We start from the raw sequence: 27,934 nt of genomic DNA, 5'->3' as shown, positions 1-27,934 counted from the left end.
CCCACCCCCCGCAACTTTCCAGGGGTCTCAGCCGTCCTGTTTCTTCATACACACCCTACGTTATGAATCACAGCCAAACGGGTCTACTTACTATTGTCCAAATGCACTCTCTATTTTTCCACGTTCGATTTTGCTCAAACTATCCCCGACTACTACCTTCCAGAGGCCTCTCCGTTTCTCTCAGAACCCACCTGCTGGGATACCTGCCTCCACGGCCTCAGAAAAAAATACATTGCTCCTTTCCAGCCCATTCATGTTACACAGAGAGTAACAAGAGTAATACAAATAAGGGTTCTTACCTTGTCTATTACATCGATTGTTTTTCTCTGGCCCAGAGGCCTAGTAAATCGTCGGGAACGAAGGTTTGGAGGCAAACGAAAGGTTTTTACGAGACAGGACCGCGGCACATGTCTATAAATACGATCCTTTAATAAGTGAATATAAATCGGCCCTCGTGTAAGTGCGCGCGCGCGCGGCGCCCTGGTTCCGCCTTACCTGGGGAGCATCACACCTAGTCCAGGGGAGGGGCCCTAGCAGAAGCCCACCAGCCGCCGGGTGCTGGGGAAGCTCCTGCGCATGCTCACGCACTTCTCCTGGTCGATGTACAGGGAGTTGGCTTTGACCGCCAGGTCGTGCTCCAGGGTGGCCTTGGTGTGGACCAGCGACTGCAGGGTGTCCTCCGCGTCCCTCAGGCGCTGCTGCAGGGTCTGGATGGTGTCGTCCACCTCGTACACCTCGTTAACCAGGCTGCGAGGGGAAGAGGCACCGGTTAGGTTAGCAGCAGTCACGCTGGTTATCAGCTCCACCGGCGCCGAGTGTGGTTACTGAATTGCCACCGGTCACATCAACCTCAGAACTACTTCACGCTGCAAAGCCGCAAAGCAAACAGGACGATCCAAAAGGCACACCAAGGACATTCGGGGGGCACCAAAAAGTTTTCATACATGCATTGCGCATACACGCGAATATTAGACCTTATAACATTTAAAAAGGTAAACTTTTAAACATTTGGGTTTTTTTAATAGTAAAGATGGGGAAAATGGAAACAGCTCAATTTTCATGCATTTACTTCATCATTGAAAGCTGTTTATATAGTGAGGAAGAGGGGAACGCCCAGCTTTATTCGTCGGCTAGAATTCAGCCCAACCTGTTAACTACGGTGGGGGAGGGGTTAGTTAATGGACACTCCTCCAATTATAATGCCCCTCCCCCCAGCAATGCCCCAAGGTTCCAGAGTAAATATCGAAACGTCAAAAACCTAATGGGACATGAAAATGATAATTCATGAAATCAGCTACGTAAACCATGAAACAAGCTGTCGTTCTGATGATGAAAAACATGACACATTTTTCAAGACAGAAAGGAAAAAAGTCATCATTTCATGTAAAAAAATCTAGCATCCCTCCTCAAATTATTTTAACTGATATCATTTTCATTTCTTTGATTATCAGTGAAACTTTCCTAAATGTCTATTGGGCATTTTGCAATTTTTCCATGAATTGCCTCTTCCTGTCTTTTGCTCATTTTTCTATTGGGGTATTACTAATTATCTTAAACTTTGGCAAAAAGTTCTTTAAGTTTTAGGCATATTACATTTTTTTTTTTTTTTTTTTGGTCTGTTAAGCTTGTGGCAAATGTTTTCTCTAATTTGTTTTTTACCTTTTAATTTAGCTTATATTTCGTTATACATAAGATTTCAATTTTTAGTTAGCTACATCTTTCTTTTTCTGTGATTTCTTCTGTTGTGTTTATATTTAGAAACTCTTTCTCCTCCCAGAGAGCAATTAAGCAAGGACTGCTTTACCCTCTGATTTGGCCAATAATATCCAAGGGGTGGGACCATGTGGTCAATCAAGAGAAAGAATACTAAACAGGTTATAAAAGACAATAGTAAGGATAATAACTTATCTCAGTTGAAACCACCAACTCCAAATTCATCAAATTTTGCCCAGTGATTCAGAGCTAAAGTTTTCTTTGTTGGGGATGTTCATTTATCAGCAGACTGGTTGGGTGGGGGGAGGGCGGGTGTGTGCATGAAATTAACTAAAATGTACCATAATATAAAGAGAATAGTGACAGTGAACAAATAGGGGTGTGGACGTCGCTGCAGGCGGAAGATTTCACGACCGTAGAAAAATACCCAGACCATGTGGAAATCATTATACCAAGACCATTTTATAGCTTCACAGGCTTTGCCACTGGAAGATAAATGGCAGAGGTCATCAAGCCCAGCTTCCTTGTTCTACAGACAAGGAAATTGAGCCCCAGGGACTGACGAACTGCTCTCCCCACAGGCAGACGGCCTGCATGTGTTTATACACCACTCACAGTTATCCAGGAAGCTAAGAAGGAAATCAGGAGTCTCGGTGGCCATAATAAGGAACTGGGTCCCATTTCCTGCCCCGCCCACTCAGCTCCCAGAAGCAGAGACCTGGGAAGTTGGCCTCGGCCCTGGACCCTCTGGGTGAGACCATCTCACTTCTATTTGTCATCCCCACAGCGCAGGCCTCCCAGATAATACACAGGAGGCCCAGTTAAATTTGAATTTCAGATAAACACGTATGTTTTTAGTCCAAGTATTTTTTTCACTGCGGTAAAATATAAACAACATAAAATTTACCATCGGAGCCATTTTTAAGTGTGCAGTTTGGTGGCATCATGGGCAGTCACACGGCCATCACCACCCTCCACCCACAGAACTCTTTTCATCTTGCAAAATGGCAGCTCTGTCCCCTTTCGACACTAACCCCTATTCTGCCCCGCGACCCCCATCCCCCGGCAACCACCGTTCTTCTTTCTGTCTCTATGAATCTGACCACACTAGGTGCTTCACACAAGTGGCATCATCCAGTATTTGTCCTTCTGTAACTGGTTTGTTTCACTCAGCAAAATGTCCTCAAGGTTCATCCATGTGGTAGCACGTGTCAGAATCTCCTTTCTTTTTAAGGCTGAATAATATTCACTGCAAGTATTTTTACTTACCATAAGTGTTTTCTGTGTGAAGATGCCTTGCGGTATTGGGGATATACTAATGCTAAAAAAGTATTCATCGTTTATCTGAGATTCATATTTACCTGGCCGCCAATCTGCAAAATCTGGCAACCCTACCACAAGAACCAAAATAGTGTCAGGCCCAAAATGAGCTCTCACAGAATATTCATTTAAGATGGCACCAAAGCCACAACGTCTCTACTCAAAACCCTCCGCCCCCTGCTTTTGGTAAAGGACAAATTGTAAACGTGTTTAAGGAGATGCACCAAATCAGCAGCTGCTGGTTAAGGTTGGGGGGTGGTGCTGGTGGGGGGGGGGGGAGAGGAGAGGGCAGAAAAGAGGCTCTTGTTTTTTACTCCATATGGATCTGTACTGTTTGAATTTGTTTTAAAATCAGAGCGTGTCTCTCTCTTAGTTGTGAATTTAAACAAAGTGAAAAGTTTGACAGAAAACGATAAAGGAACAATGCCTTCGCTGTGTTATCCTGTACTGGGTATTATTATGAGAGAACAAGAGGAAACAAGATCCTGATGATAACGGACACGGTAGCCAGACATGGAATACTATGCAGGCAATACTTTTTAAACAAGAATTTGTTTTTGCCTTGGGGAAGGAAACTCAGAATACAATGTTGGTTGAAAAAGTCAGGATACAGAACTCTACATGCAGCGTGATCACATTTTGTTAACGTGCCTGGTGGCAACCATGGTTATCCCTCAACGGCAAGGAGAATTGACGGTGATTTTTAATTTCATTTTCTGATTTTCTATCACGAACAGATACAGCTCTTAACGCCAGAAAGAAAACAATAAATAGTTTCCAAAAAGGAAACACAATTTTGAGGGACTTGAACTCTCTTTGGCCTTGAACTCAGAGAGGTTACCTGAAATGCCTCGGCTGGACCGACACCGCGACGGGGCAAACATCACATCTCCATCCGAGGCCACAGCGGACAAATGAAGGGGGTCTGGAGACTCCCCAGGACCTCCCTGCAGGCCCACGTTCTGGACACACCCTCCCTGGTGGGTATGCCCGCCAGGGGCTCACCCACGCCAAGGTGGGGTACAGAGCAGATGAATCACCAGCACCCCAGGCCACCTGCCTGTCCCATCTCAGGCCATGGTGACGTCATCCTTGTGGATGCTGGAACCAAAGGTCTTCTGATCATCCCTGACCCCACCCTCTTCCTCACACCCCTATGTAAAAATCTGTGGTACCTGTCTTCCCGCGCCCCTGCGCCCTTCCTCTCCACTGTGCAGGCAAGTCCTTGAATGTCCCTGCTTCGTGTCTGACCTCAGGGTCTCCCCCTTGCCGTCCCCTCAGCCCACGATGCTCTTATTCCACTCTTCATCCCGCTAATTTACGCCATCCTCAAAGCCCGGCTGGACAGACCCTTCTTAGGGAAGTCCCTCCCTCAGCCCTGGGACTAGTTCGCTGCCAGATATCGATGTCGTGTGTTCCAAGAGCGCCAGCCCTTCTGTGGCCCTCGGGGTGCTTGTCGTGGCCTGTGTGCTACATCTCCCTGCCGGCCGTCAGGTCCGGGAAAGTGACATCCACAGCCCCTCCTGCAGTTGACAGGGGCACAGAAAATGCTTGATGGATGGGGACCAACTTCTGTGTCCTAGGAGATGCAGCCCATGATGGGAGGTAGGAAGCTGCCCGGAAGTCCAAGTCAAGGGTCTCCCAGGAACGAGGAGCAGACCCCAGGTGATGAAGAGGGAGCACAGGCCAGAGGGAGCCACCTGCAGCCAGCCCGAGGTGGGGAGCACCGCAGAGCACCCCCAAAAGGCTCATGGATGCAACGACAAGCCGTGAAAACACACCCACACCGTGCATCTCCTTTCATCTTAGAGCCTGAACTGTCTTCTTACTTCCAATGGGGGAGGGAAGGAATTAAACTTAAGTGTGGGAGTTTCCTCTGGCCTGAGATCTGTAAACATAGCATCTGAGAACTGAGCTAAAGGCATATTTTGTTGTTGTTTAGGTCAGGCTGGATTTAAAAAGTAAGTTTCTCTTTTGAAGATCCCAGGGTATACAATACCACTAGCAAAGAAACACATCTTCAGAGAGGCTGTCGGACACGGCTGGTGATGGGATTTATGAGGGTGAGTTGTTTATAATCACACTGGCCTGCTTCTCGTCTCCCAGCCTTCCCTGAGCTGTTTTCACCGCTTCAAACGGAACCCTGAACCCAAAGGTAGGGACGGAGCAGGGTGACGTGTGAGTCTTCACTCCTGACAGCCAAACGTTAGTCTAGTGGAAAACTTATCTGTGAGGGCTCTTCTGAAAAAAGACACGTTAAAATACCAATTTTTTTTTAAAGCAATTCCAGATACTTAGAATGCAGGCAGCTAACATCCTGGTTTTCCCATCGCTGCGTGAAGGCAGCTCAGAGATACGACACCTCCCTCAACTTTCGCCGTTAGAAATACGTTTCTCCTCCTCTTTCAAGGCCACGTTCCACTCTCAGTTTCCTTATTCTTGGCAGATGGCAGACAGCCGTTCTGCCGAAGCCACTCATTTGGGGGGAAATTACAGAACTGAAAAAACAGTTTGCATTCAAATACAAATAAAACTACCGTCGTCTGAAAAAAATATATCAAGATTAAGTAAAGCAGAGCCTGGTCTGGCCTGCCCTCAAGGATGCCAAGAATGTTTAGAATTGCTCTTGAAAGCACCCATTTAGAAAAACTTCAAATGCAAATCAAAGTCTTGAAATGGAAACAGCACTTTTTCTCTGTCCTCACTCCCCTGAGTTTATGGTCCTTGTGTTTTCTTCATCTAGACAGCCAAAGGGCTGCTTTCAGAATGATGAGTTGAATAAGAAAAATAATCCCCTCCTCCCTCAATAACAATCCTAAATTCCACTGCTGTTCCTCTAGGACCATATTTTTGGCGACGATATTTTAACAAGAAATCTTTACGGAAACAAAAGTAGGTTTTGTCCTGAAGTCAGTAAAGGAGCTGAGGAAATAGACACACTGCAGGGTCGACAGGAAGTAAAGGAAAAGCAAATTCTGTTTAGCCGTGAAGGGGGAGAAAAGAGGAAAAATCATTCAGCTTCTCAGAAGCAGCTGTGAATGCCTTGTCTGATAACTGCAAAGTCAAATTCGACCACGACTCAAAACCCTTCTGAAAAGCAACCCTGTGTTGGTCTGATGGCAGCCCAAACAATTTCTCTCTTCCCGGCTCTACTTTTTTTTTTTCTTTTGATAAATTTATTTATTTATTTATTTTTGGCTGCGTTGGGTCTTTGTTGCTGCACGCGGGCTTTCTCTAGTTGCGGCGAGCGGGAGCTACTCTTCGTTGCGGTGCGCAGGCTTCTCATGGAGGTGGCTTCTCTTGTTGCGGAGCACGGGCTCTAGGCGTGCGGGCTTCAGTAGTTGTGGCTCACAGGCTCAGTAGCTGTGGCTCGTGAGCTCTAGAGCGCAGGGTCAGTGGTTGTGGCGCACGGGCTTAGTTGCTCCGCGGCATGTGGGATCTTCCCGGGCCAGGGCTCGAACCCGTGTCCCCTGCATTGGCAGGCGTATTCTTAACCACTGTGCCACCAGGGAAGTCCCCTGTCACTACTTTTGATGGCTCCGCAGAAATTGTCGGAGCATGAAACTTCAGCTCAGCTTCTCCCAATAATATTTGCATAAAACCACAATTCATGATCTAATCTAACTGGCCAAATGGGTGTGATCCCACTACCAGGTTCCTGTAATAAATAGATACTTCAGACTGGTTGCCTCCAGAGTGGTGGGCTGCTTCACCTCAATGATGGGCTGTGTGTGAGTCGGGGTTCTGTGGAACCCACTTGGAGAAACATGTGGCCTGGGTGACCTCCTCCATGGTGATGGCCCAGACGACAGCTCCACTAGGAGAAACGCAGCTACTGTGGGAGATGAAGGCCATTTGAACCTATTCTAGAGCACACCTCTTAGCATCCAACACAGACAACACGCGTGCTGCCCATGGAGGGTGTTTTGCAGTAACGTCTCCTCTGTGACCCTCTGTTTTATCCTCTGTGACCCTCTGTTTTATCTTCTGTGACCCTCTGTTTTATCCTCTGTGAGAGTGAGATGAGGATACAACACCTGCTTTGCTGACCCATCCCATGTGGGCCTTGAGAAGGCCAGATGAGCTTAGGTACAGGACAGCGGGGTGGCAAAGGCCCCATACAATGAAACATGGGGAAGCAGAAGCAAACTGCTGCTTTGTTTGAACGGAGCTCAGCAGGGAGATGGGCAAGGATTCTAACTATGTCTCTCCTTCCTCCCAGCAGTTGCCCGCTGGGTCACCGTCACTCAGCCCGCTTCTGCCTCCATTTACTTCTTTGTAAATTGAAGAGAATGCATAAGGTAAAGTATGCAGGACAGTGCCCGGCACAGAATAAGATCAATAAATGGCAACAGCTATTGTGATTGTCACCATCACCACCTTTATCATCATCTTTCTCATTCTTGGCCTCACAAAGACCACCCTTTCCTTCACAGCCTCACCCCACCGCTTGTTCCCTGGGTAAGAGCTCAAAGCCGCTTTGTCCCTAGGATATAAGGGAACTCAGTCGTGGACCAGGCAGACTACAAGGCTAGTGGTCTCTCCCACTGCTCCAGTTCAAGCGCTGCCGCTTCGTCCCTCCAGTTGCTATAAATTTCATTTGCTTCTGCACAAAGTGTTTCAAGACCTAAGCACGGCAATGATGCAATCCAGAAAGAGGCAGATAGGCAGGTACTGAGAAATTGGAAACGAAGCCAGAATGGGGGTGGGAGGGTGGCTAATTCCATTCAAGCCCATCCTGAAAGGAATCTTCCAAAGTTAAAAAGAAGAAGAAGAAAATACACCTAGTGTCCAGAAGATGAAGTGTAGTGTCGGATCCCTCCCACCGTGTACACGTGGGAGATGCTTGATGATGACCAGCTGCTTGCAATTTCTATCAAGAACAGAACAAACTGAAATGAGCTGAAATGAGCCATCGGGGTTTAGGGGATCCTGAGCATGCTCTTAACGATGAGAGCAGGAATGAAGCACCCAAAGAAGCAGATGAGGGCAACGCTGAGAGCCAACAGATGGGGTGGGGGGAGTTGGCACCCAAAGTCCCTTTTCCGATCAGTCAGGGGCACTCGGACACACACAGCGGCCAACCTCTGTACTGTTTCCGAGACAGGGGATCTGGAAACTCCGGACACTCCAGGGAGGTGCAAAGGAGCCCAACGTCACCTCCACCCCCTGAATGAGGCTAAGTTAACACTATTCTTGTGTGTAGTGTTGATGTCATTTCCTTTTTGTTTTAGTCACGGTAAAATAGACAGAACACAAAATTTACCATCTCAGCTCTTAAGTTCCTGGCATTAAGTACATTCACAAACTTGGCAACCATCACCACCTTCCATCTCGAGAACTTTCCATCATCCCAAACCGAAAATCCGGGCTGTTAAACACGAACCCCATTACTGACACTTTAAAGGAGGCTCTAGCGCCGTGACCATCTCTAGGCTGCTCTACATCCCCATGTGCTGGTGGACGAGCCTTAGGAGCTCAGAGCTGCCGGCAGCCTGGGGGTTTCCCCAGAGGAGCCCGAGCTGGCCCTGAGGGCGCCCCCCCTCCCCATCACCGTGACCCCCACCTGGTTCTCCCCTCACTCACCGCAGCTGAGCCATGTCTCTGCAGAGCTCTATGTTGGGCCTCCGCGTACGCTCATCCAGCCTGGTCTGAGCCACCTTCAGGAAGGCGCACTTGTCACTGATGGCTTTCTTGATGGATTCGATGGTCATCTCCGTCTGGAAAATCTCCTGCAGGGTCTGTACCAGGAGAAGCAAACGCCCGGGGCTTTGGTGCCGGGCCCTCAACAACCTGCTCCCCGACCCGTGCATCGGTGGCCGGGCCTCCCCCTGACGGGAAGGAGGATTGTCTGAGGGCCTCCTCCCACCAGGCCCATCACGGGACCCGCGGTGGGAGGTGCGGCACCTGCTCCCACCCTTTGGAGAGCATCTCCTCCTGACTCAGCGTGCGAGCACTTAGGCCACAGAAATGGGCGAATGCCGCCAATCCGAGCTCGCTTTCTCCTTTTCCCTCAGATCACCGGCTGTTAGATATTTACTGATACACATTTGCATGTGACTCCGAGAAAAGGGAGGCCAGCAGCTTCGAGGGTCCCTGCTTCCCTCCCACGTCGGTGTATCCTTGCTTCTATCTTCCTGCTGCCTCTCCTCACTAATCTCAGAGAGGTTTTCCTGCTAGGGGAGGATTTGCCTTGAGGCAAATCGAGGTCAAGCTTTGGGGTGTCTCACTTGCAAGGGAGGAGCTCATAATCTGGTAACCCCAATTTTATATTCTTCTCTCCTTAAAGAAGGTCCCCCGGTTACCTAAACCTGAATCCCTCCCTGGTTTGTCTTCCTCTTCTGACAAGCAAGCCCCCTTCTTGTGCTCTGAAAACCCTGCCTTCTCCTTTGCCTACGACCTTGACCTCTGCCCACCCCGGGTCTCCACACCCCCCCATTAGTCCCCTCTTCTTCAGCCACTTTCCTGTGGCCTGGGGATGCCCCCCAACCATCACCCAAATTCCTTTGAACCCTCATGCCTTTCCCACCACGCTCTCATCCAATCCCGCTGGGTCCTCTCCGGCTGGTACCTCCCCAGCCTCTCCTCAAGTTCACAGCCACATGGACTCAGCAGTGGCCTTGCCTACTCCCTCCACGTGCCACCCACCTAACCTCCCAGTGGCCCCCGTATCCTGTCTCTGGCCCTGGTTGTTCTGGTGAGACCACGCACTCAAAGTCAATGATGAGACCTCTCCGGAGTGTCCCTCCCCTAGAAACCCTCGCCTTGCTTACTTCTCTGGCCAACTGCTATCCTAATCCTTAATTTTGTCTCTAACTCCTTCTCCTCACTCCAGTGCAAGGTGCTGCCCTTGACCCCTTCTCTGCTATCTCCTTTCTCCCTGCAGAGACCTCCTGTAACCACACAGCTTCAGCACTTGTGAAATCCAGGAACTCTTTCACCTGTCAGTTAAGCTCTGCCCTCTCTTCCAAGCTTTCAACCACCTGCTGAAAATCATTACACTGTTCTATCACCAAGGCCACCCTCAAGGGCTCCCCGCTCCACGAAGCCACCCCCATCTCTCACCACTGGAAATAACTGCTCCTTCTGCTAAACAAACAACCTTTTATCTGTAGCTCCAAAGGGTTCTTTCTGCACTTTTCTGATGGAACTTATCATTCTCTACATACGTTCCATTCTGATGGAACATATCATTTTCTACATATCATTTTCCACAAGATGGCAGGGTCAGTGAGTCATCATGTGTGTATACCCCAAAGCCCCTGGCACAGCACCTTGAATGTAGCTGTTATGAGTTGAATTCTATCCTCCTCAACCCCCCCAAATCCATATGTTGAAGCCCTAACCCCCAGATCCCGGAATGTGATCGTATTTGAAGGTAGAGCCTTTAAAGAGCTAATGAAGTTCTTTAATGAGGTCATTAGTGTTGGTCCTAATCCAACCTGACTGGTGTCCTTATAAAGAGAGATTAGGAGACAGACAGGCATGGAGGGAAGAGAGCACGTGATGTGGTGTGGGAGAAGGCGCCCGTCTACAAGCCTAGGAGAGAGGCCTCAGGAGAAACCAACCCCACTGATAACCTGATCTCAGACTTCAGCCTCCAGGACTGGGAGAAAATAAATCTCTGTTGTTTAAGCCACCCAGTCTGTTGGGCTCTGTTACGGCAGCCAGAGCAAACTAATACAGTAGTAAACAAAACTTTGTTGACCAAAGGGACTCCATCGTGTCAGCCTTCTATCGATAAAAGGCCTTTAGGTGGCCCCTCACTGCCCAGGGGATGCCTGCCCATCAATGACGTCCACAGTCTGGCTCCACCTGCCTTTCCAAGCTTGTCTCTCTAGGGACACACACCGTCTGTGCCAGCCAGAGGGTCTCTTTACAGACCTGACTCAACCTCTGATTGGCTGGCTATACCTCCTGAGGCTTTGTCCATGATGCTGCCCCACCTGAATGCTCGCTTCTTCCTCCAAACTCCCAGAACAATTTCTGGGTTGGCTATTTGGCAACCGTGATTTGTCATGTTCTATTGTTTTTCATCGCGCATGAGCTTTTCATGTTACACGCACCTTCTCCACAAATATAAGCTTCCTGGGACGAAAACTACATTTTATCCTTCTCTCTTCCCTTCGCTGGATGTAGAAGCTGTCTGACCCAACAAATGTGTATCGCCCAAAGAAGACACCATGAGAAGGAAAGGTAAATTACTGCAGCCTGGGAAAACACAGTGCCCTCGATAGGATAACATCTCCTGAGAGCAACAGAGCCAACATGGTAAGGTTCTTAAAAAGAGAAATGAAACTACTCAATATTCTGCAATAACCTGTATTGGAAAAGAATCTGAAAAAGAATGAATATGTATATACGGATAACTGAACCACTACAGCTGAAACTAACACAACATTATAGATCAACTATACCCCAGTATAAGATAAAAATTAAATTAAGAAACAAAACCAGAAAACTATATGCAGCATAATCCACAGAAATAACAAGGACTCCAAGACCGATACTAAAAAAAGCAAGAGCACCTTGTTTATCTTGAAACCCATGAATTCTGCCTAAATCTTTCATCTTATTGTCCTTATAAAACACTTATACTTAAAGCACTTTCAGAAGTTCGATATCAGAAACATTTTGAACCACTTAATAGTCGCCTGTATTTGGTTTTGTATTCCAGAAAAAAAGGCCCGAAATAATTTAACAGAAAACATCCCTACCATATGTTCTAATAATAAATTCACTTCCTGGTTACATACGGTGATTCATTGAACGTTAATAATAATATTTTTGTTTCTATTAAATACTAGGAACCTTTCATGACATAGTGCATTCTTTGTGTTCCCATTTCCAATTCATGTTGGAGTCCAATTTCATGTTGACACCTAGCTACCTGGCTAAAATAAATGGTGCACTCTGTACCAGTTGTCATTTTTCTTAGTCTGTATGGCCAGGAAGTCATGTGCCTTACGGTGGAGATTTGTGGTCCCAGGTCAGCTGCGGGGGCCCCCCAGTGCTTGGCTTACCTTTGCGAGGTGAATCTGAATCTTATTTTTAGCATCTGCGGTCTCAGCAACGCGGCTGGTGAAAGCCAGGTTCACTTTGTTGAACTGATTCCACATCTCGTTGGCTGTCACCACCAGGAGGTTCTGGATGTCGTCTCTTAGTTTCGCAGAGGCAGCTCGCTCGCTCTGGGAGCGAAGAATATTGTCGTGGGTAAATTTGGCCCAGGTATCGGGCACTGAGACCCTGAAGAAAAAAGAAATAGACCCAGACAATGGAAACGATGATGAAGCAGCCTAGATTTTCTGTAGGCAACCGTTCGTCCTGAGAAAGAAAAAAACCCCAAATCACTTGATCCTGGTTTTACTGCACGAAGTGTAAACATCAGAGCAAAGCTTCTTTTAAAATTTTCTTAATTGCTCTTTGTTTGAGCGCGTTCCCTCTGTAAATCCGCAGCATAAATTAAGTCCTCTGCCAATGTGCAGGGGCGGGGGAGGGGATCGGTGAAGGGTATGAGTACGTCCATTCATTAGAAATGTGTCTCACCGGCCCCATAAGCGTTACGAAAAAATATTCAACCTCAGGACTAATCAAAGTGGTACTAATGAAAACAACAACATATTAACAACCCTTTGTCAGAATAACAAAGAATGAAGAGAATGATAATTTTCTGGTGAGCATGTTTAGAAAAAGATTCTCACATCCTGCAGGTAGGAAAGTTGAATTGGTACGGCCGTGCCGGAGAGCAAATGTGTATAACTCAGAAATTCCACTTTAGAAAGTGTTTTTATTGAAATCTAATTGAAATCTAATTTATTGAAATCTAATATAACATGATATTAGCCTCAGGTGTGCAACGTAATGATTTGATTTATGGGTACATTGCAAAATGGTCACCACAGTAAGTCACCACAGTAAGTCTAGCTGACAGCATCACACACAGTTACAAACTTTTTTTCTTGAATGAGAATTTTTAAGATCTACTGTCTTAGCAACTTTCAACTATGCAACAGAGTATTGTTAACCAGTCACCATGCTGTACTTTATATCCCCGGACTAAAAATACAGAATGCTTCCTGAACTGGCACACCATCACTGAGCAAGGGCCGTGCTAATCTCTGTATCGATCCACTTCAGAAATTGATCCTAAGGAAATAACCCAAAGATGTACATGTAAGGAGATTCATTTTTAGCAGTGTTTATGCCAATCCCTGAAACACTGCAAACACGCTAAAATGTCCCAAAGTAAAGAAAAATTTGAGTAAAGTATGGCACCTTTTAAAAAGTAATCCATACAGCATGCAAACTCATGCTGTAGTAGAATATTTTCCAAACAATGTATTTGACATATCCTGAAGTGAAAAATCAGACAGGCTATACAAACAGTACATGCGTAATACCAATCTTTAAAAATATAAATCGATATCTACACGAGTGGAAGAACACTGGAAGGACTGATGGTAAATTGTTAACATTGGGCCTCTCTGTGTGGTTTCTTTGCTTTATGGTGTAATAGGATGTCAAATGAGACTCTTACTGTCGATTAAGGTTTTAGCTCAGGCCATGATGACCAAAAATAACATCCTATCTGTTCCATACCCTGACACCCTATAAGAGACGGCTAAGAATTCATGCTGGAAATAGATGAGGCCCTTTATGGAGGACCAAGTGGTCAGAGTGTGTGTGGTTCGATCCCAGCCCACCCCCGCCTCCACGTCCACCCCAGAAGGAGAAAAGGAAGATGCTTCCTGCTCTCCTCAAATTAAGTAAGAGGCACTTCATGGGGACCACTTAGGACCTAGGGTCTGAATCTGATTCACACCTGAAGAATCTGAATGACAAAGTTGGTATCCGTTGCTGCTCCTATTACAGAAGAGCTAAGAGGGGGTCTGCTTTGGGGTGACCAGCCCTAAAGGGAGCTTTAAAGGGAGTCCCTTTAAAAGGGGGAGGGGCCATGAGTGTGAATATGGTTACGGTTACATAGGCATAGAAATTTGTTAAAACTCATCAAAATGTACACTAACGCCAAATGCATTTTAGCATAGGTGAATTTCACCTCAATCAAGTTGGTTTTTTTTAATGTTCTATGCCACTATTTTCCAAAGAGATGTGAAAGCGACAGGACCATTTTTATAAGATGGTAAAGAAAGATAGCAGGGTTATCAAGATGCAGAAAGACAGGCCCTCTCATAGAGAAAAGAGCATGAACCCAAGATCGTATCCAGGGGCCTGGCAAAGAAACCACGGACAGGGCAGGTGTAAGAAAGAGTGGAAATAAATTATTCAACATTCAGCTGTTGTTCAGCTTGTACTTCCCACCCCCGGCCCACGTCCAGGGCATCCGATACATTGGTAACATTTTATTTTCTTTGTGCTAAACTGTGTTTTCTAGGTTCTTCTGCCTCAAGCAGGTGCTATTTTCACAGTTAGAAATATAAACAATGAATATTCTTCTACAAAAGATTACAGGATGCAAGTGTCTGCAGAACACCGTGCTTACTGACGACCTGTCCATAGCAGGTGCCTCTTACCTTTCCGCATCCTCCCAGGATCTCCGATTTACCTGTGCGCTGCATCCTTTTGAAAGGAGAGAGAATGAATTAAGCGACATGGAAATCACAGCAGCGGCACGCGCCCTACTCACATGGCATCCACCTGCTCCACTCCGCGGAAGTAGCTGACGCCGTCTGACGTGTTTCGCAGGTGGTGGCATTTATCGTCGATGCGGCAAGCCGTCTGCTTGTCACTCAGGTCCTTCTCCAGCTCGTGCTGGGAAGCTCTGTTGGCTCTAAAACACAGAGGGGAGACGGAGTTTCAGGCTAAGGGAACAATGTCACAGGAGGAAGCATGACGGCCCTTCGGGATGGGTACCCACCACCACCCCCCACGCGCACCCGTGACTGCTCTCTGGGTCTCTCCTCCTTCCCACGATGTCCAACTTCTCCATTAAGAGCAGCGTCTCCTGGAGCTGTCCCTACATGTGGGCGATGAGAGCCCTGCCCACACTGTCCCTTCCATGGGCATGAGACGTGCAGACACACAGAAATTGGTATCTGGAGCTCCCCCAGGCTGGGGCCCATCTTCCTAGTACCCAAACCGCTCCAGACACGACACTGGTTTGGAGCAATCTGTCCACATCTGTGCCTCCCTTTCCTTCTTCCTTTTCCTCAGCTACACCCTAACCCCTCTCTCCTCCATTCCTAGAGTGCAATTCCCTGAGAAGTTAGGAGGTATTCACAGCCAGCCTCCCTCCAGCTGTAAATGACCTCACTTTGCAGTTGTGCCAGGCCTGGAGGTAGAAATCGAGGGTCAAAATGGACCTCCCCTGCAGGAGTCAGCGTGTGGAAAGAGGCCAGGAATTGGCAGTCCCCGGCCTCCCGCTCCCTCCAGAACTCTCCTGGGAAGGAAGAGGACTTGGTGAGCTCTGAGATGCCTGGCATTCCTGCCCTGCCATGCAGAGAGAGGACCCGGCAGGCAGCTCAGTCCCAAAGAGACAGGCCAGTGGGACAGGCATGGGTGACAGGTGAGCCACGCCCTGACTTGTGGCATAGTTCATTCCACATAGCATTACAGAGCGCCTACTCTGTGCCAGGATGCATCACGGACAAAGCAAACGTCTCCTCCCTAGAGGAGCTCACATCCTACAGGGGGGTGACAGGCAGTCCCCATAAGGAATAAGCAAATCCTGTGGTTTGTTAGCAGAACAATGCAGAAAACAAAGCAGGAAAAAGGGGGCCAGGAATGTGAGCTACGATTCTAAATAGGATGGTCAGGGTAGGACTCTCCTCAAGCAGGTGATACCAAGACTTGCAGAGGGAGAACCAGACCTTGCTGCCCATTGGAATATGTCAGGTTTTCCTCTGAGTGGAGTGAGAGACCACCGACTTACAATCTTAAAGGATCATTCTGGTGTGGGGTTAAGAACGGACTGCAGGGGACAGAGAGACCCCATGAGCAGACCGGTGAGGCTACCCAGGTGAGAGATGGTGGTGGCCTGGACCAACGGGGCGGCAGTGAAGGAGGTGAGAAATGCTCAGATTCTGGAGACGCTTTAAAGATGGAACCAGGACTTATATACACGACCAAACGTAAAATAGATGGCTAGTGGGAAGCAGCCACATAGCACAGGGAGATCAGCTCGGTGCTTTGTGACCACCTAGAGGGGTGGGATAGGGAGGGTGGGAGGGAGGGAGACGCAAGAGGGAGGGGATATGGGGATATATGTATATGTATAGCTGATTCACTTGTTATACAGCAGAAACTAACACACCATTGTAAAGCAATTATACTCCAATAAAGATGTTAAAAAATAAATAAATAAAGAGCACAGGCTCTGGAGCAGAAAAGAATAGTGAAAGTTAAGCCATTGGAATAGCAGGATTCCATCAGCAGAGGTGAGCAAATCTATGGGTGGGATGCAGGGCTCGGGGAGAAGACAGCAGGTCTTGCTTTACGTTTGAGTGTCCATTAAACATCCAAGCGGAGGTACCAAGTAGGTTGTTGGAATTGGGGAGAAATAAAAATTGGGCAATCGCATACAGAGAGCATGTGAAAAAGCCAGAGAACTGGATGATCCTAGAACATTTCTCTATTCCCAGCGCCCGATAAAGGTCTTGGCATAGAGGAGCCACCCAGGAAAGCCTGTGTGGAACTGAAGGGGCTGATCCTCTTTAAATTGGCCTGTGCCTTCAGGTAAGTCACTTGACCTGTCAAAGCTCTTTGTTTCTTTGCTTGTAAAGTGGAGATGAGGGTAGCAGTACACAGGTCATCTGCATTTTGTGAATTCTAAATCAGCGTGTGTGTGCAGAGGATGAAAGGAGAGGAAGCTGCATCCCTGCTGCTTCCGAGTTCAGGTTACTGGGTTGAAACTCTGGGATTCTTAGGTCTTTCTCATCTGTGGTCTGGGACCAAGATGCTCCCCAGGCTTCCTCTCTTGGGCTGACACCCTTGACCTCCTCTGACCTGACCTCAGAGCCTCCTTAGGAAGGCCTTCTATCCATCCACCGTCTTAGAGCCCAAGATGGGAGAGATCTAGGCCTCCATGTTGGTTTCTAATGAGATTCCATTCTCAGCTGAGATCCAAGCCCATCTCATGTTCCTTCCTTAATTGTTCCTTCAAGACAAGTGGAGCTGAAAACCTTCCTCCCATCACCTTTGCTGGACCGAGCCCAGTAACCATGTTAGAGCATCCTTAGCCAATCCTCAGCTATCCTCACCGATTTCTGAATTAAGGAGCCCTTCCAGTGACAGCTTGAGAGAGAACTCAGCCATCTGAATCTCACCGACCTTCATAGCATCAATCTTGATGGTCAGGAGACTGAGTGAGAAGAACTCACCACCTTTAGAACCACTATTCCTTTGGCTACATCACACGCTACCCCTGACAACATCAGTCCAGGCAGAATCATCATTTCCTCTGTGTGACACATTCAACACTACTTCTTTCCATGGCCATCACCAAATGAACGTTGACCTTTCTAGTCCTATAAGGCGACAGGCTCAGCCAATATTTTTTCTATGCTGACAGCTGTTATCACAAGTACTCATTTTACCTTCTAAATAAAAACGTGTATGTGCATGCGGATGTGTGTCCATGTGTAAGATATCCTGACATAAGAAGCTAAGAGAAATCTGATTGGGAAGCGTGGAAGTACAGTTTCGTGATAGAGTTTCAACTGTATAGAGAGGTAAAAGCTCTTACGCCAGTTGGGCAATGGCCTTGTCCAAATGCAGCTTCATCCTTTCTTGACAACACAGAATAATATCAACCTCCTACCCAAGTGAAAAAAAAAAAAGCCACATTAATGTTTTGATATTGAACATAACGTTCAGAGTCAACAATGTAACAAAACACTGATGAAGGAAAACTTTGTTTCTGGGAAAATCGTGAAGTAAAACAAGAAAAGAATTTTATACCCACTTATTTACCTACACGCCCCCATGATATCGCTGTCTTAATATAAGACTGAGATTCACCCTTTACAGGGCTTTAGGGAAATATATTGTGGAACAAGTTGGGACAGGGGTAAAATTTTAGGAGTTTCCTTTATTTTTTATCTCTGGTCTTTAATTGAATCAGTCAATCAATCAGTCAAATTCTGGTGATACACAAGGTTGAATTCAATGCATGGCTTCTTCTATACTAAGTATTCTTCCAAGAAAAGTGAATCTGGAAGGGAAAAGGACAGCCTAAAAGGCAGTTCTCTCAGGCAGTGCATGTGACCTCCAAAAGACCCAGTTTTTTGTTCCAAACGGAGGCCAACCTCCACCCTAGGAGGCCAGGTCTCCCCTTGTCCTGCCTCTGCCCTGCAGCCCAGCTGCTATACTCGTATAAAATCTGCACTATCCATGCCACTCTGCTTGACCACGCACATGGCATTTTGATGCTGCTAGGATGTATATATTGTTACACGTATAGCAGAGATCTTGTGTGGTAGCAGAGACTTTTAAAATAAATATTTACTTCCCTCTGAAATACATATTCACATTACAAAATTTAGGAACCCAAAATAGCACCTAGAAGATATTTAAAAAGTGCACATAACCATCGCTACCACTTTTTCAAGTGAAAAGTGGTCATACCATCATACTGAACACTGAACATGAAACTTGAACACTTTCCCATGACATAAAACTATACTGTGATGAACAAGCTCAAAACTATTTAGACACCACCAAAGGGGACGCCTTTTTTCAAGGTTTTGACAAGTACAACCAAATTGCCCTTCAGAAGAGTTGTACCCATTTACAACAATAAACGAGTGTGAGCTTCCTCACACACCCAGTAGACACTAAGATTCCTCTCAATCTTTGCCAACATGAAAGACCACCCCCCAGTAAAAGCACACTTGTTCAGATTTGCAGGTTAATATTATGACTGGGTATTTGTTCATGATTTGACTTTCTTCTCTTGTGAACCACCTGTTCATGTGCTTGTCTACCTTTTCTGTTATGTTTTTCTTACTTATAAATATCCTTGTATTTAAAATTCAATCCTTTCCCATTATATGACACATATATATATTTATATTTTTCTACCAGTTTGGCTCCTCCCTTTATATTTTGTGTGTGGTGTTTTTGATATACAGACATTTATGGTTTCTATGACATCAAACTATCAAATGTTCCCTTTGGGTTTCTGCCTTTGTTCCTTTGATTTTAGAGGCCTCTTCACTCCAATGTTAATTATTACTCGACTATATAGCCTTCTTATTCTTTTATTGTTTAATTGGTTAACGTAAAAATAGTATGCCTAGAGTTTATTTCAGTGATAACCCTCCTGCCTGATTCTTTGATACTCTGAATGACTGGAGTAAATGAAAAACGAAATTCCCATGACATGTTACCAAGTCCCCCTGCCTTTACAGGCAGCAAGGATTTCTCACACATTCTCACTGTACGTGGTGCCTGTCTTTGATATTTTTTGTTGTTTGGTCTTCATCTTTCTCTATGGCTTGGTGTGTGTGTGTGTGTGTGTGTGTGTGTGTGTAGCCATTTCATGGAGGTGTTGACAAAGGATACATGGAATACTGCTTAGAAAATATCACTTAAAAGCCAAAATCCCAGTGAGCTTTTATGCTATGTGTACACAATTCACACAGAGGGAATTCCTGGAACTTTCAGTGGAAAAAATTACGTTTAATGAGACTCTTGCTATAAAAAATCCCTTCAACACTAATTTTTATACTTGAATTTAAATAATGTCATATGGTGAACATCGTGGTTGGAAGCAGAAGGCTTCCTTGGAATAGGGAATGCCTGAAACCAAAGACTTTTGTAACTGTCCCCAACGCTAACTTACCTACTAGTCTGCACTCACACATGGGGCTGGTCTGGAAACGCCTCCATGAAGTGACTGCAGGGCAAGGGCCTTATTCCCTCAACCGCCCGTGAGAAGAAGGTTTGCCGGAAGGTGGTGGGTACAGACAGAGGGCAGAAGTGTGAGAAGAGCCCAGATGCCGTCAGACCGATAGCTGCCACCTGACACCCAGGGAAGTGAAGGTCATGGCAGAAAACCCAAGAACCACACACTAGGAGCCTGGCAAGTGGTGCCCCCCCTTCTGGATCCTGAACTTGGGGAGGAAAAATAGACCCCAAGAATAAAAGGGGGGCAGTGACTTCTCTGAGTTTCTCAGAGTCTCAGTGGCCAAAATGAATACATTGTGGCTTAAGATGGAAAGAGAACAAGGAATCACATCCAAGCATTTGAAGAACCTTGAATTAATCCTACTATCTGAGCAGGTGAAACCTTTGCAAAGCATCTCTTATGGTTCTCCTCTTGGGAGCTGTGGTCTTGGGATGGGGTGGCGGAGCGTGGAGGTAGAATACAGACTTCACAGCCTTCGGCGTGCCCTCACCTCAAGCAACACTCCCCCCCCCACCGTTGCCTCGCCTCCCTGCGTCTTGGGTGGAATAGTGGTTAAAGACGTGCTCTGGCATCAGATAGCCCAGGTCCAATGCTGCCTTTGCAAATGCTGGGAGCAAAGGCAAGTTATAAACGAAGGGTAATAACACCTGCCTTTCTAGGCTGTGGGATAGATAATTATGTGCCTCGCAGATGGAAGCTCTCACTAAAGGGTAGGACTTATAATGCGACATGGGTCATAAAGTATGATTTAGACCTTAACCCTCACGTGCGATGTGGCCTCCGCCCTCTTCTTGGCTGAGGAATACTGGCCAGGTCACAAGAACTCCGAGTTCTGACCACACACATGGATGTGTGCTAACTCTCGGCTATACCCTGAACCGTGGATATACAATCATTTCTGGGACCTCACTGTTAAACCCAGACCCTGCTTCCTGTGGTTCTACGTATCCACAGATACATACAAACTTAAAGGCTTAACTGAGCCTTTTTAGGTTTGGGGTAAGTGGGTAAACTATCACACTCTTATCAGGTAGAATAGGCTACTGAAATCACACTTTAAAAATCAAACTACAAGTCCAAATGGAATCTGGATAATGGCAAATGTCACCTATAGGAGCAAGCACCCCATTTCTACAGACGGTGTGTTTTGATGACGACATTCTCAAATTCTCACTCATCCCTGAGTTTGGGAAGCAGCGGTGTTTCCTTAAAGATGTGCACTCCCAGTATTTGCTCCTGAGTCACTTGAAGTTGACCCATCACCCGGCTGGTTGTGAGGGGGCTGGGGTCCTACAAGCCATTTAGAGGCGGAAATCCCAGACGGGGAAGGCGTTTCTTGCTACTGGTGGTGAGAATCCACCCAGACATTCTTTGCATGCTGGTATCAGGGTTCTATTCAATACTGTCTCAGAGCAGAACCCTCTTGGGATGGAGTCATAGAACCAGTAACAGTACCATCAATAGGAAGGGGAAGGCAGAAGGCATCAGGGTCAAAGAAAAGTTCACTTTTAAGCTTCATGAATGTGAACCAAAAAATGAGTTACCAACGTACATATGTTTGGCACTTGGGGATGCAGAACGAATGCTTAATAGGTTATCCGGGCTAAAAAAAAAAGAGAGACTGGGAAGGGTCCCAGGTACCTAAGGGCTGAAATCTTAAGGAATGGCAGAGATCTTGTGGGAGAGAGCCTAGGAGGTAAGCTCCCGGATGGCTGATCAAACGCTGTCCAAATGCATATACCCTTTGATACGTGGATTACAGTTTTGGAAATGTATCCTGAGGAAATAATCAGAAATACATACAGTTATCAATACGATGCATGTGTGGAGGCCGGGGCCACATGGGAAGAAACCTCTGGACCTTCCCCTCAATTTGGCTGTGAACCTAAAAATGCTCTAAAACATTGTCTTCTAAAAAAAACACAGCACTGCCTTTCCACGTCTACATTTAAGAAGAAACATCATTGGGCATTTATCCAACAAAAAAAGCACTATTCAAACGCATAGATACACTATAATTCTAACCTGGAAGATATGTCTGTGTGTCTTTAAGCTGGGTGGTATCTACCTAAGTATGATTATTAAAAAGACTGAAATACTCTAACATTAATAGTCATTTCTGTCTAATTGAACTTAGGCGATTTTTATCTTTACTGCATTTTTCAAATTCTCTCAATAAATATCCATTACTTTCATAACCCCCCCAAAATGTATCTTTTCTAAAAAATAAAATAAACAACAAAGTCCTACTGTATAGCACAGGAAACTATATTCAGTATCTTGTAATAAACCATAATGGAAAAGAATATGAAAAAGAATATACATATATATATGTATAACTGAATCACTTTGCTGTACACCAGAAACTAACACAACATTGTAAATCAACTATACTTCAATAAAAAATAAAATAAAATGTATCTTTTCTAAATACCATAAATATCTGATACTATAACTCCTTACTGTGTCTTTACATAACATCATTTTTTTGTTTCTATACATTAAACGCACGTTGGCAATGAGGTTTCTTGTTATTGAAGGGTTTGCCCCATATTTACCGTCAGCAACTCTGTTTCCACTTCATCATGAACTAGATCGATTCCCATTCTCTTCTCTCGATGAAACAGACATTCCCGGGCTACCTACAGATACACAAATAATGAAAAACACTAATACAACCTGACTAAAATCAGTGACTAGCACTTCTAATAACCTGTTTCTAAAACAAGGCAATAGATGCTCCCAATAGCAACTTTTCAAGCCATTTTCCTGGAAATCAAACAAGAAACTCAGTGTGACAACTAAGTGAATCCCTGCTGCTAGTGAAAAGGTAAAGAGTTTGAAAAAAATTCCTAATTTGGAAAGTTGACAAACTGAAGCAGATGGCATCTACTTAATCCCCACAAATCAGCATCTGAGAAAACTATTTGGCATCAATTCCTTCTAGAGAAATAGTTCAATAACCCAAATCATAGTCTTCAAGATCTTATTTCCAAATGTTTTCTACTGAGAAGAGTGAAGAAGAAACAAATGATTATTTAAAGACCTCAAAATATTTGTGTGACCAAAAATCCAGGTGATTATTGTTAAAGTACCATTTATTGTTTTCCTAATTATAAAAATAATATGCAGGGCTCCCCTGGTGGTGCAGTGGTTGAGAGTCCGCCTGCCGACGCAGGGGACACGGGTTTGTGCTCCGGTCCGGGAGGATCCCACATGCCGCGGAACGGCTGGGCCCGTGAGCCATGGCCGCTGAGCCTGCGTGTCCAGAGCCTGTGCTCCACAACGGGAGAGGCCACGACAGTGAGAGGCCCGCGTACCGCAAAAAAATAAAAATAAATAAAAAATAAAATAATAATATGCTTTAGCCATTAAAGAGAAAAAGTAGAGAGAAGTCAAAAATGAGTTATCCATACTCCTATCAGTTTTGTTTGTTTTTAACAGAAGTTACAATGCCCTCATAATTTTATTCTTTTTAGGATTGATGTTTAATAGTAGACTTGAAATAGTCTATGAGACAAAGTACATTAATGACTCCAATGGAAAACAGCTTAGATAGCCAACAACTAAATTATGCATGAAATAACATTATGTAAATGTTAAAATACTTTTTTCAAAGAGTAAGTATTTCATGACATGGGATGACTATAATGTTAAATTTTTAAAAAGCATAAAATATAATAGTATGTACACTGTAATCTGGATATGATGTCGTTGAACAAAATCTTGGAGTGAATCTCTAATTTTTTTAATAGTATAATGTACACTGACTAGAAGATGAATTAATGGGTTGAAGGGAACTCTGATTATTTTAATGTGTATTACGAAATTGCTTTCCAGGAAGTTTCTACTCATCCATAGTCTACTAGCAATATCTGAAGTGTCCATCTTCTGCACTTTTGCCAACCCTACACATTATCGGTTTTCATTTTTGCAAATTTGATAAGCCAAAGACGGTTACTTCATTGACTTAGTTTGCATTTTTATTATTGAGTTTTAATATTTTTGTTTTATATACAGTTGATCATCAGTATTTCCTCTTTTGAGCTGTATCTGTTCATGGGACTAATTCTCATTTTAATTGGGATCTTCTGATACCGTGTTGATTGTAAATGTTTAAACACACAAGGTATCTGGACAAAAACTGCAGAAAAGTATTTAAATTATGCCCATCTCATTGAAAGCAGTCATCACTGAAAGCAGTGTCAAGGGAAGAAACTGAATCTCCTCTGGAAATTAAGTAAAAGGTAAGTGGCTGTCATTTTAAGTGTCATTAAAGTAAGTGGTGGGTGGGGTGGGATGGGATGGGATGTATTGTAGAATAGACCAGGAATCCTCAAAATGATCCAGAGCTCAGAGAAAGTATGGAACGGCTTCTGATCCCATGGTGAGTTCTTTTAAAAGAATATCATTAGTGTCCTGTCGACGTTTCTCAGGATTTCTGTGGTCGTATTTGTGTGCACTCGTGTTTAGTGGGGAGGAGGGGTGCAGTAAGAAGCTACGGTGTGCAGGGGTCTCCAGCAAACCCCCCAAACAACTAGACTTCTAGCTCTTCGATTCTCTAATCTCTTCTACTATGGATGCCATAAAAAAAAAAAAAAAAAAAAAAAAAGACCTATTGAAAATGCTTATCACCAGGAAAATGAGTCACACAAACATGGAGAAAAATAGTGTTCGCTTTGCCCATTCACATATACACAACTTCTAAAATAATCTGCATCATTTGGACATCTTCACATACAGAATGTCTTCTTCCAATGGTGGTGGATAGAATGGGGTCGGGGGCCCATCGCACACTCAGAGGATTAAAGGTAATTTGATCTCCATTCAGAAGCCTGGTCAGAGGCCAGCAACCAACTGAAAGGCTGCCTCTAGGACCAAAACTGGCTTAACTTCTATCCCATTTCTCTATTTAACCAAACTCATTCCATTCCCAAGAAGCTCTAATTTGATCATTTCACCGTGCCTGAAGTGGAATCATAACATACATGCAGAAGGCATTTCATGACACAGACTAAAAGAACAGTTTTTTTCCTCTCAGACATCGTTTATGTTAATCCAGGGACAGCAATAACCAAGCAGCCTATTTAAGAGATGGGAAGATGGCATTTTCACCATAAAATACTGTGCGTCTTAAGAGTGTCGCTTTAATTAGCCTCCTTTGCTTTGCATGCAGAATTCTCTCTACTTTTTTTTCTTTCTTGGCTGCACCACTGGGCTTGCGGGATCTTAGTTCCCCAACGAGGGATTGAACCTGCGCCCTCAGCAGTGAAAGCACTGAGTCCTAACCGCTGGACCGCCAGGGAATTCCAGAATTCTTTCTACTTAAATGGTCGCTCGGTATAATGTGAGAAAAATGGCAATGGTTTTATCATCACCGAAACCCGGTACAGATTTATTGACAAGGGCTTGGCTTCTACAGGTGAAGCGAAATATAATTCAATAGATAAATAACCTCAAAATTTCAACGACTGGGTTATAACCATAAAAATGCACTGTCCTTTTAATAAGGTCTTATAGTTACCTGAAGAGGGGCTTCTGTCTCCATCAAAGCCCTCTCCAGTTTTTTCTTAACATCGGTTAGTTCATTTGTCTCTCCAATCATTGCATCCAACTCATGAGTGATTTCAGATTTCCAAAATCCTATGTCGTTGACTCGTTCTCCCAGATTGTGGGTGGAGTCTGCCTGGGTTTTTCTCGTTTGTTGATATTTGTCTTGAATCAAGCGAGACGTATCTACCCTTAGTCTCTCTGAATTGTGTCGGGAAGTGTTGGATTCTTGAAAGTTGGTTAAGTTGGACCTGTACCAATCATCTGGAGTATATCTGGTGACGAGTGTGGTTCTGTTGGAAACAAAGGGAAGCATGGTGCTCTCGGACACCCTCTGAGATCTGGTGCAGTACGGGTCCAAGGCTGGTGAGTTGGAGGCTGCTCTGTAGTACGTGCTTGGTCTCCAAGGCAGGCTCAGACTATGGGTCAGATTGCAGTGGGGGAAGCAGTCCCTGTAGCTTGAGGCCATGGCACTGATGGCTGGTAGGAAGTTGGCTGGTGTTGGTCTAGGGTGGGCATAAGTTGCCGCTAAAGTAGAACCTAGAAGCTCCATGACGCTCACACACTATTTGGAAATCTCTCCTGCTGAAAAGGTGGGGGAAAGGGGGGGAAGCAAAAATAGACAGTCACATAAGTTAACCTCTGGTGAAAACTCACAGATAAAAGGGTCCATCTGACTTACCATAAGCAGCAGTGTTGTCTAACACGTTAGATATTTGTTTTAATTTGATAACCACCTTTACTTGTGATAACATATTCTGCATTTATTTTTCATCTCTGTCTCTGGATTGTATTCAAATTACATTTTTGTAGATTGGCCTTTTGAAGTTTTGAAATATTTTTTCAATCATGAGAAGAAACACCGTCTCGTAACAGATTCAAATGAAGAGCCCGAACTATGCTTTCTAACAGATTGGGATTCAGATCTTGGCTCTGCTATTTACTAGCTGTGAGACCTGGTGCAAATGACTTAAGCTCTCTGTCCTCATCTCTAAGTTGGGAATAATAATAGTAACTGCTACTTTGGTTTGTTCTAAGCAGTATTAGCCGCAAGGGGTTGCAGAGCGGCATCCACCGCCCACCCCCCACCCCCAGTCTTCCTAAATAAACACACGATCAGAGTAACACCGGTGTGGCAGGTAAGCAAACATAACTCAAGGAAGTACCTGGATCCCCTTTTCCTGGCAACTTGCCACCTCTAGGCAACTCCAGTATAGACAGACATGCTATGGCAGCCCCTGAGCATTAAGTAAGATGATGCTCAGTATTTGGAATACTTAGCACAGTTCTGGGCACATAGTTAATGCTCAGTAAATGTTAGCTTGTAAAATTACTAGCTCAGAGGTGTATACAAAGTAAAAGATAAATATCCACTCTCCCCCCTGCAAAATAAACTCCTCAGAAGTAGACACTGCGAAGAATTCATTACTAGTTGTATCTTTCCAGATTTTTCCTTTTCATATACCAACATATATATTATTTTTAAATCTATATACATCTCCCTATATACATATGCACAGTTTTTTAATACAAAAATTGAATTATCTTAATCATTATATGTATCATTCCAGAACATGCATTTTTGAAAATATATGTATGTTGGACCTCTCCCCCTGTTAAAACATAGAGAGCCACTTTATCCTTTTTTACCAGCTGAAAATATTCTATTGTCCAGAATTTGGGGTCATTGTTAGTCCAGATAGCCAAGGATGCCATAGACTATGACATAATTTTCAGCATCTGAACGTCATTCTGTTTGGGGGTTAATGTCTATAGACGCATTTACTGAAAAGGAAAAATAATATCAGATCCAATTCTGTAGGCTCCTACTCAGAAAAAACAAACAAACAAAAACACATTCAGAGTCCGCCTGCCGATGCAGGGGACACGGGTTCGTGCCCCGGTCCGGGAAGATCCCACATGCCGTGGAACGGCTGGGCCCGTGAGCCATGGCCACTGAGCCTGCGCGTCCGGAGCCTGTGCTCCGCAACGGGAGAGGCCACAGCAGTGAGAGGCCCACATGCCGAAAAAAAAAGAAAGAAAGAAAAAAAAAAAACACATTCAATGATTCTTTAAATAGCTGTTTTGACGCCATTGGTACCCAAACCACAAAATAATCTATTTGTAGAATTGTGGCCAAATCAAAATCCACTCGGACTACATGTGATGAAACAGCTACCCACTGCCACTGGTGGTATCCCACCTGACCCTAGCTCCCTGATGTTTTCCTTATTCTTCCCTCCCTCAGCCCCCAAACACTTTATATGGGCCAAGCTTAGAGTACGATGGTAAAAACGAAAGCCTTAATAACCACTTGCCATTCCACACCTAAGTCTGAAACTTAAAACATTGCTTTTTGAAAAAGCAAATTCCAAGTAACTTGAGCCACGAGGGTCCTCCTGGCTACTTTTAGTTTCAACCCCTTCCCCAAGTCACATCTAGAAATAATCCCATCAGTTTTCTTTGAGCAAGAAGCTTCAAGTG

At 45.0% G+C, this 27,934-nt stretch overlaps 1 protein-coding gene across 2 annotated transcripts in view; it reads right to left on the bottom strand.

The window, feature by feature from the left end:
- Window positions 1–410: 410 nt before the first annotated feature.
- Window positions 411–27,934, bottom strand: part of TEKT3 (tektin 3) — a 182,786-nt gene continuing 155,262 nt past the window's right edge. Inside the window, exons 5-11 of one of the 2 annotated variants that reach the window (XM_032615149.1) lie at window positions 25,425–26,035; window positions 22,459–22,542; window positions 17,735–17,805; window positions 14,678–14,821; window positions 12,057–12,279; window positions 8,620–8,774; window positions 411–747 (exon numbers count right to left, since the gene is read on the bottom strand). In XM_032615149.1, coding sequence (XP_032471040.1) covers window positions 531–747; window positions 8,620–8,774; window positions 12,057–12,279; window positions 14,678–14,821; window positions 17,735–17,805; window positions 22,459–22,542; window positions 25,425–26,003 — 1,473 coding nt within the window. In that variant the 5' untranslated portion in view covers window positions 26,004–26,035 and the 3' untranslated portion in view covers window positions 411–530. The remainder of the gene's footprint in view (window positions 748–8,619; window positions 8,775–12,056; window positions 12,280–14,677; window positions 14,822–17,734; window positions 17,806–22,458; window positions 22,543–25,424; window positions 26,036–27,934) is intronic. The other variant, XM_032615150.1, reaches the window with a different exon arrangement.

This window comes from Phocoena sinus, chromosome 20 (genome assembly GCF_008692025.1).
Source record: "Phocoena sinus isolate mPhoSin1 chromosome 20, mPhoSin1.pri, whole genome shotgun sequence".
NCBI classification, from domain to species: domain Eukaryota; kingdom Metazoa; phylum Chordata; class Mammalia; order Artiodactyla; family Phocoenidae; genus Phocoena; species Phocoena sinus.
The sequence above is the reverse complement of the archived record's forward strand: the minus strand, read 5'-3'. Positions and strand labels throughout refer to the sequence as shown.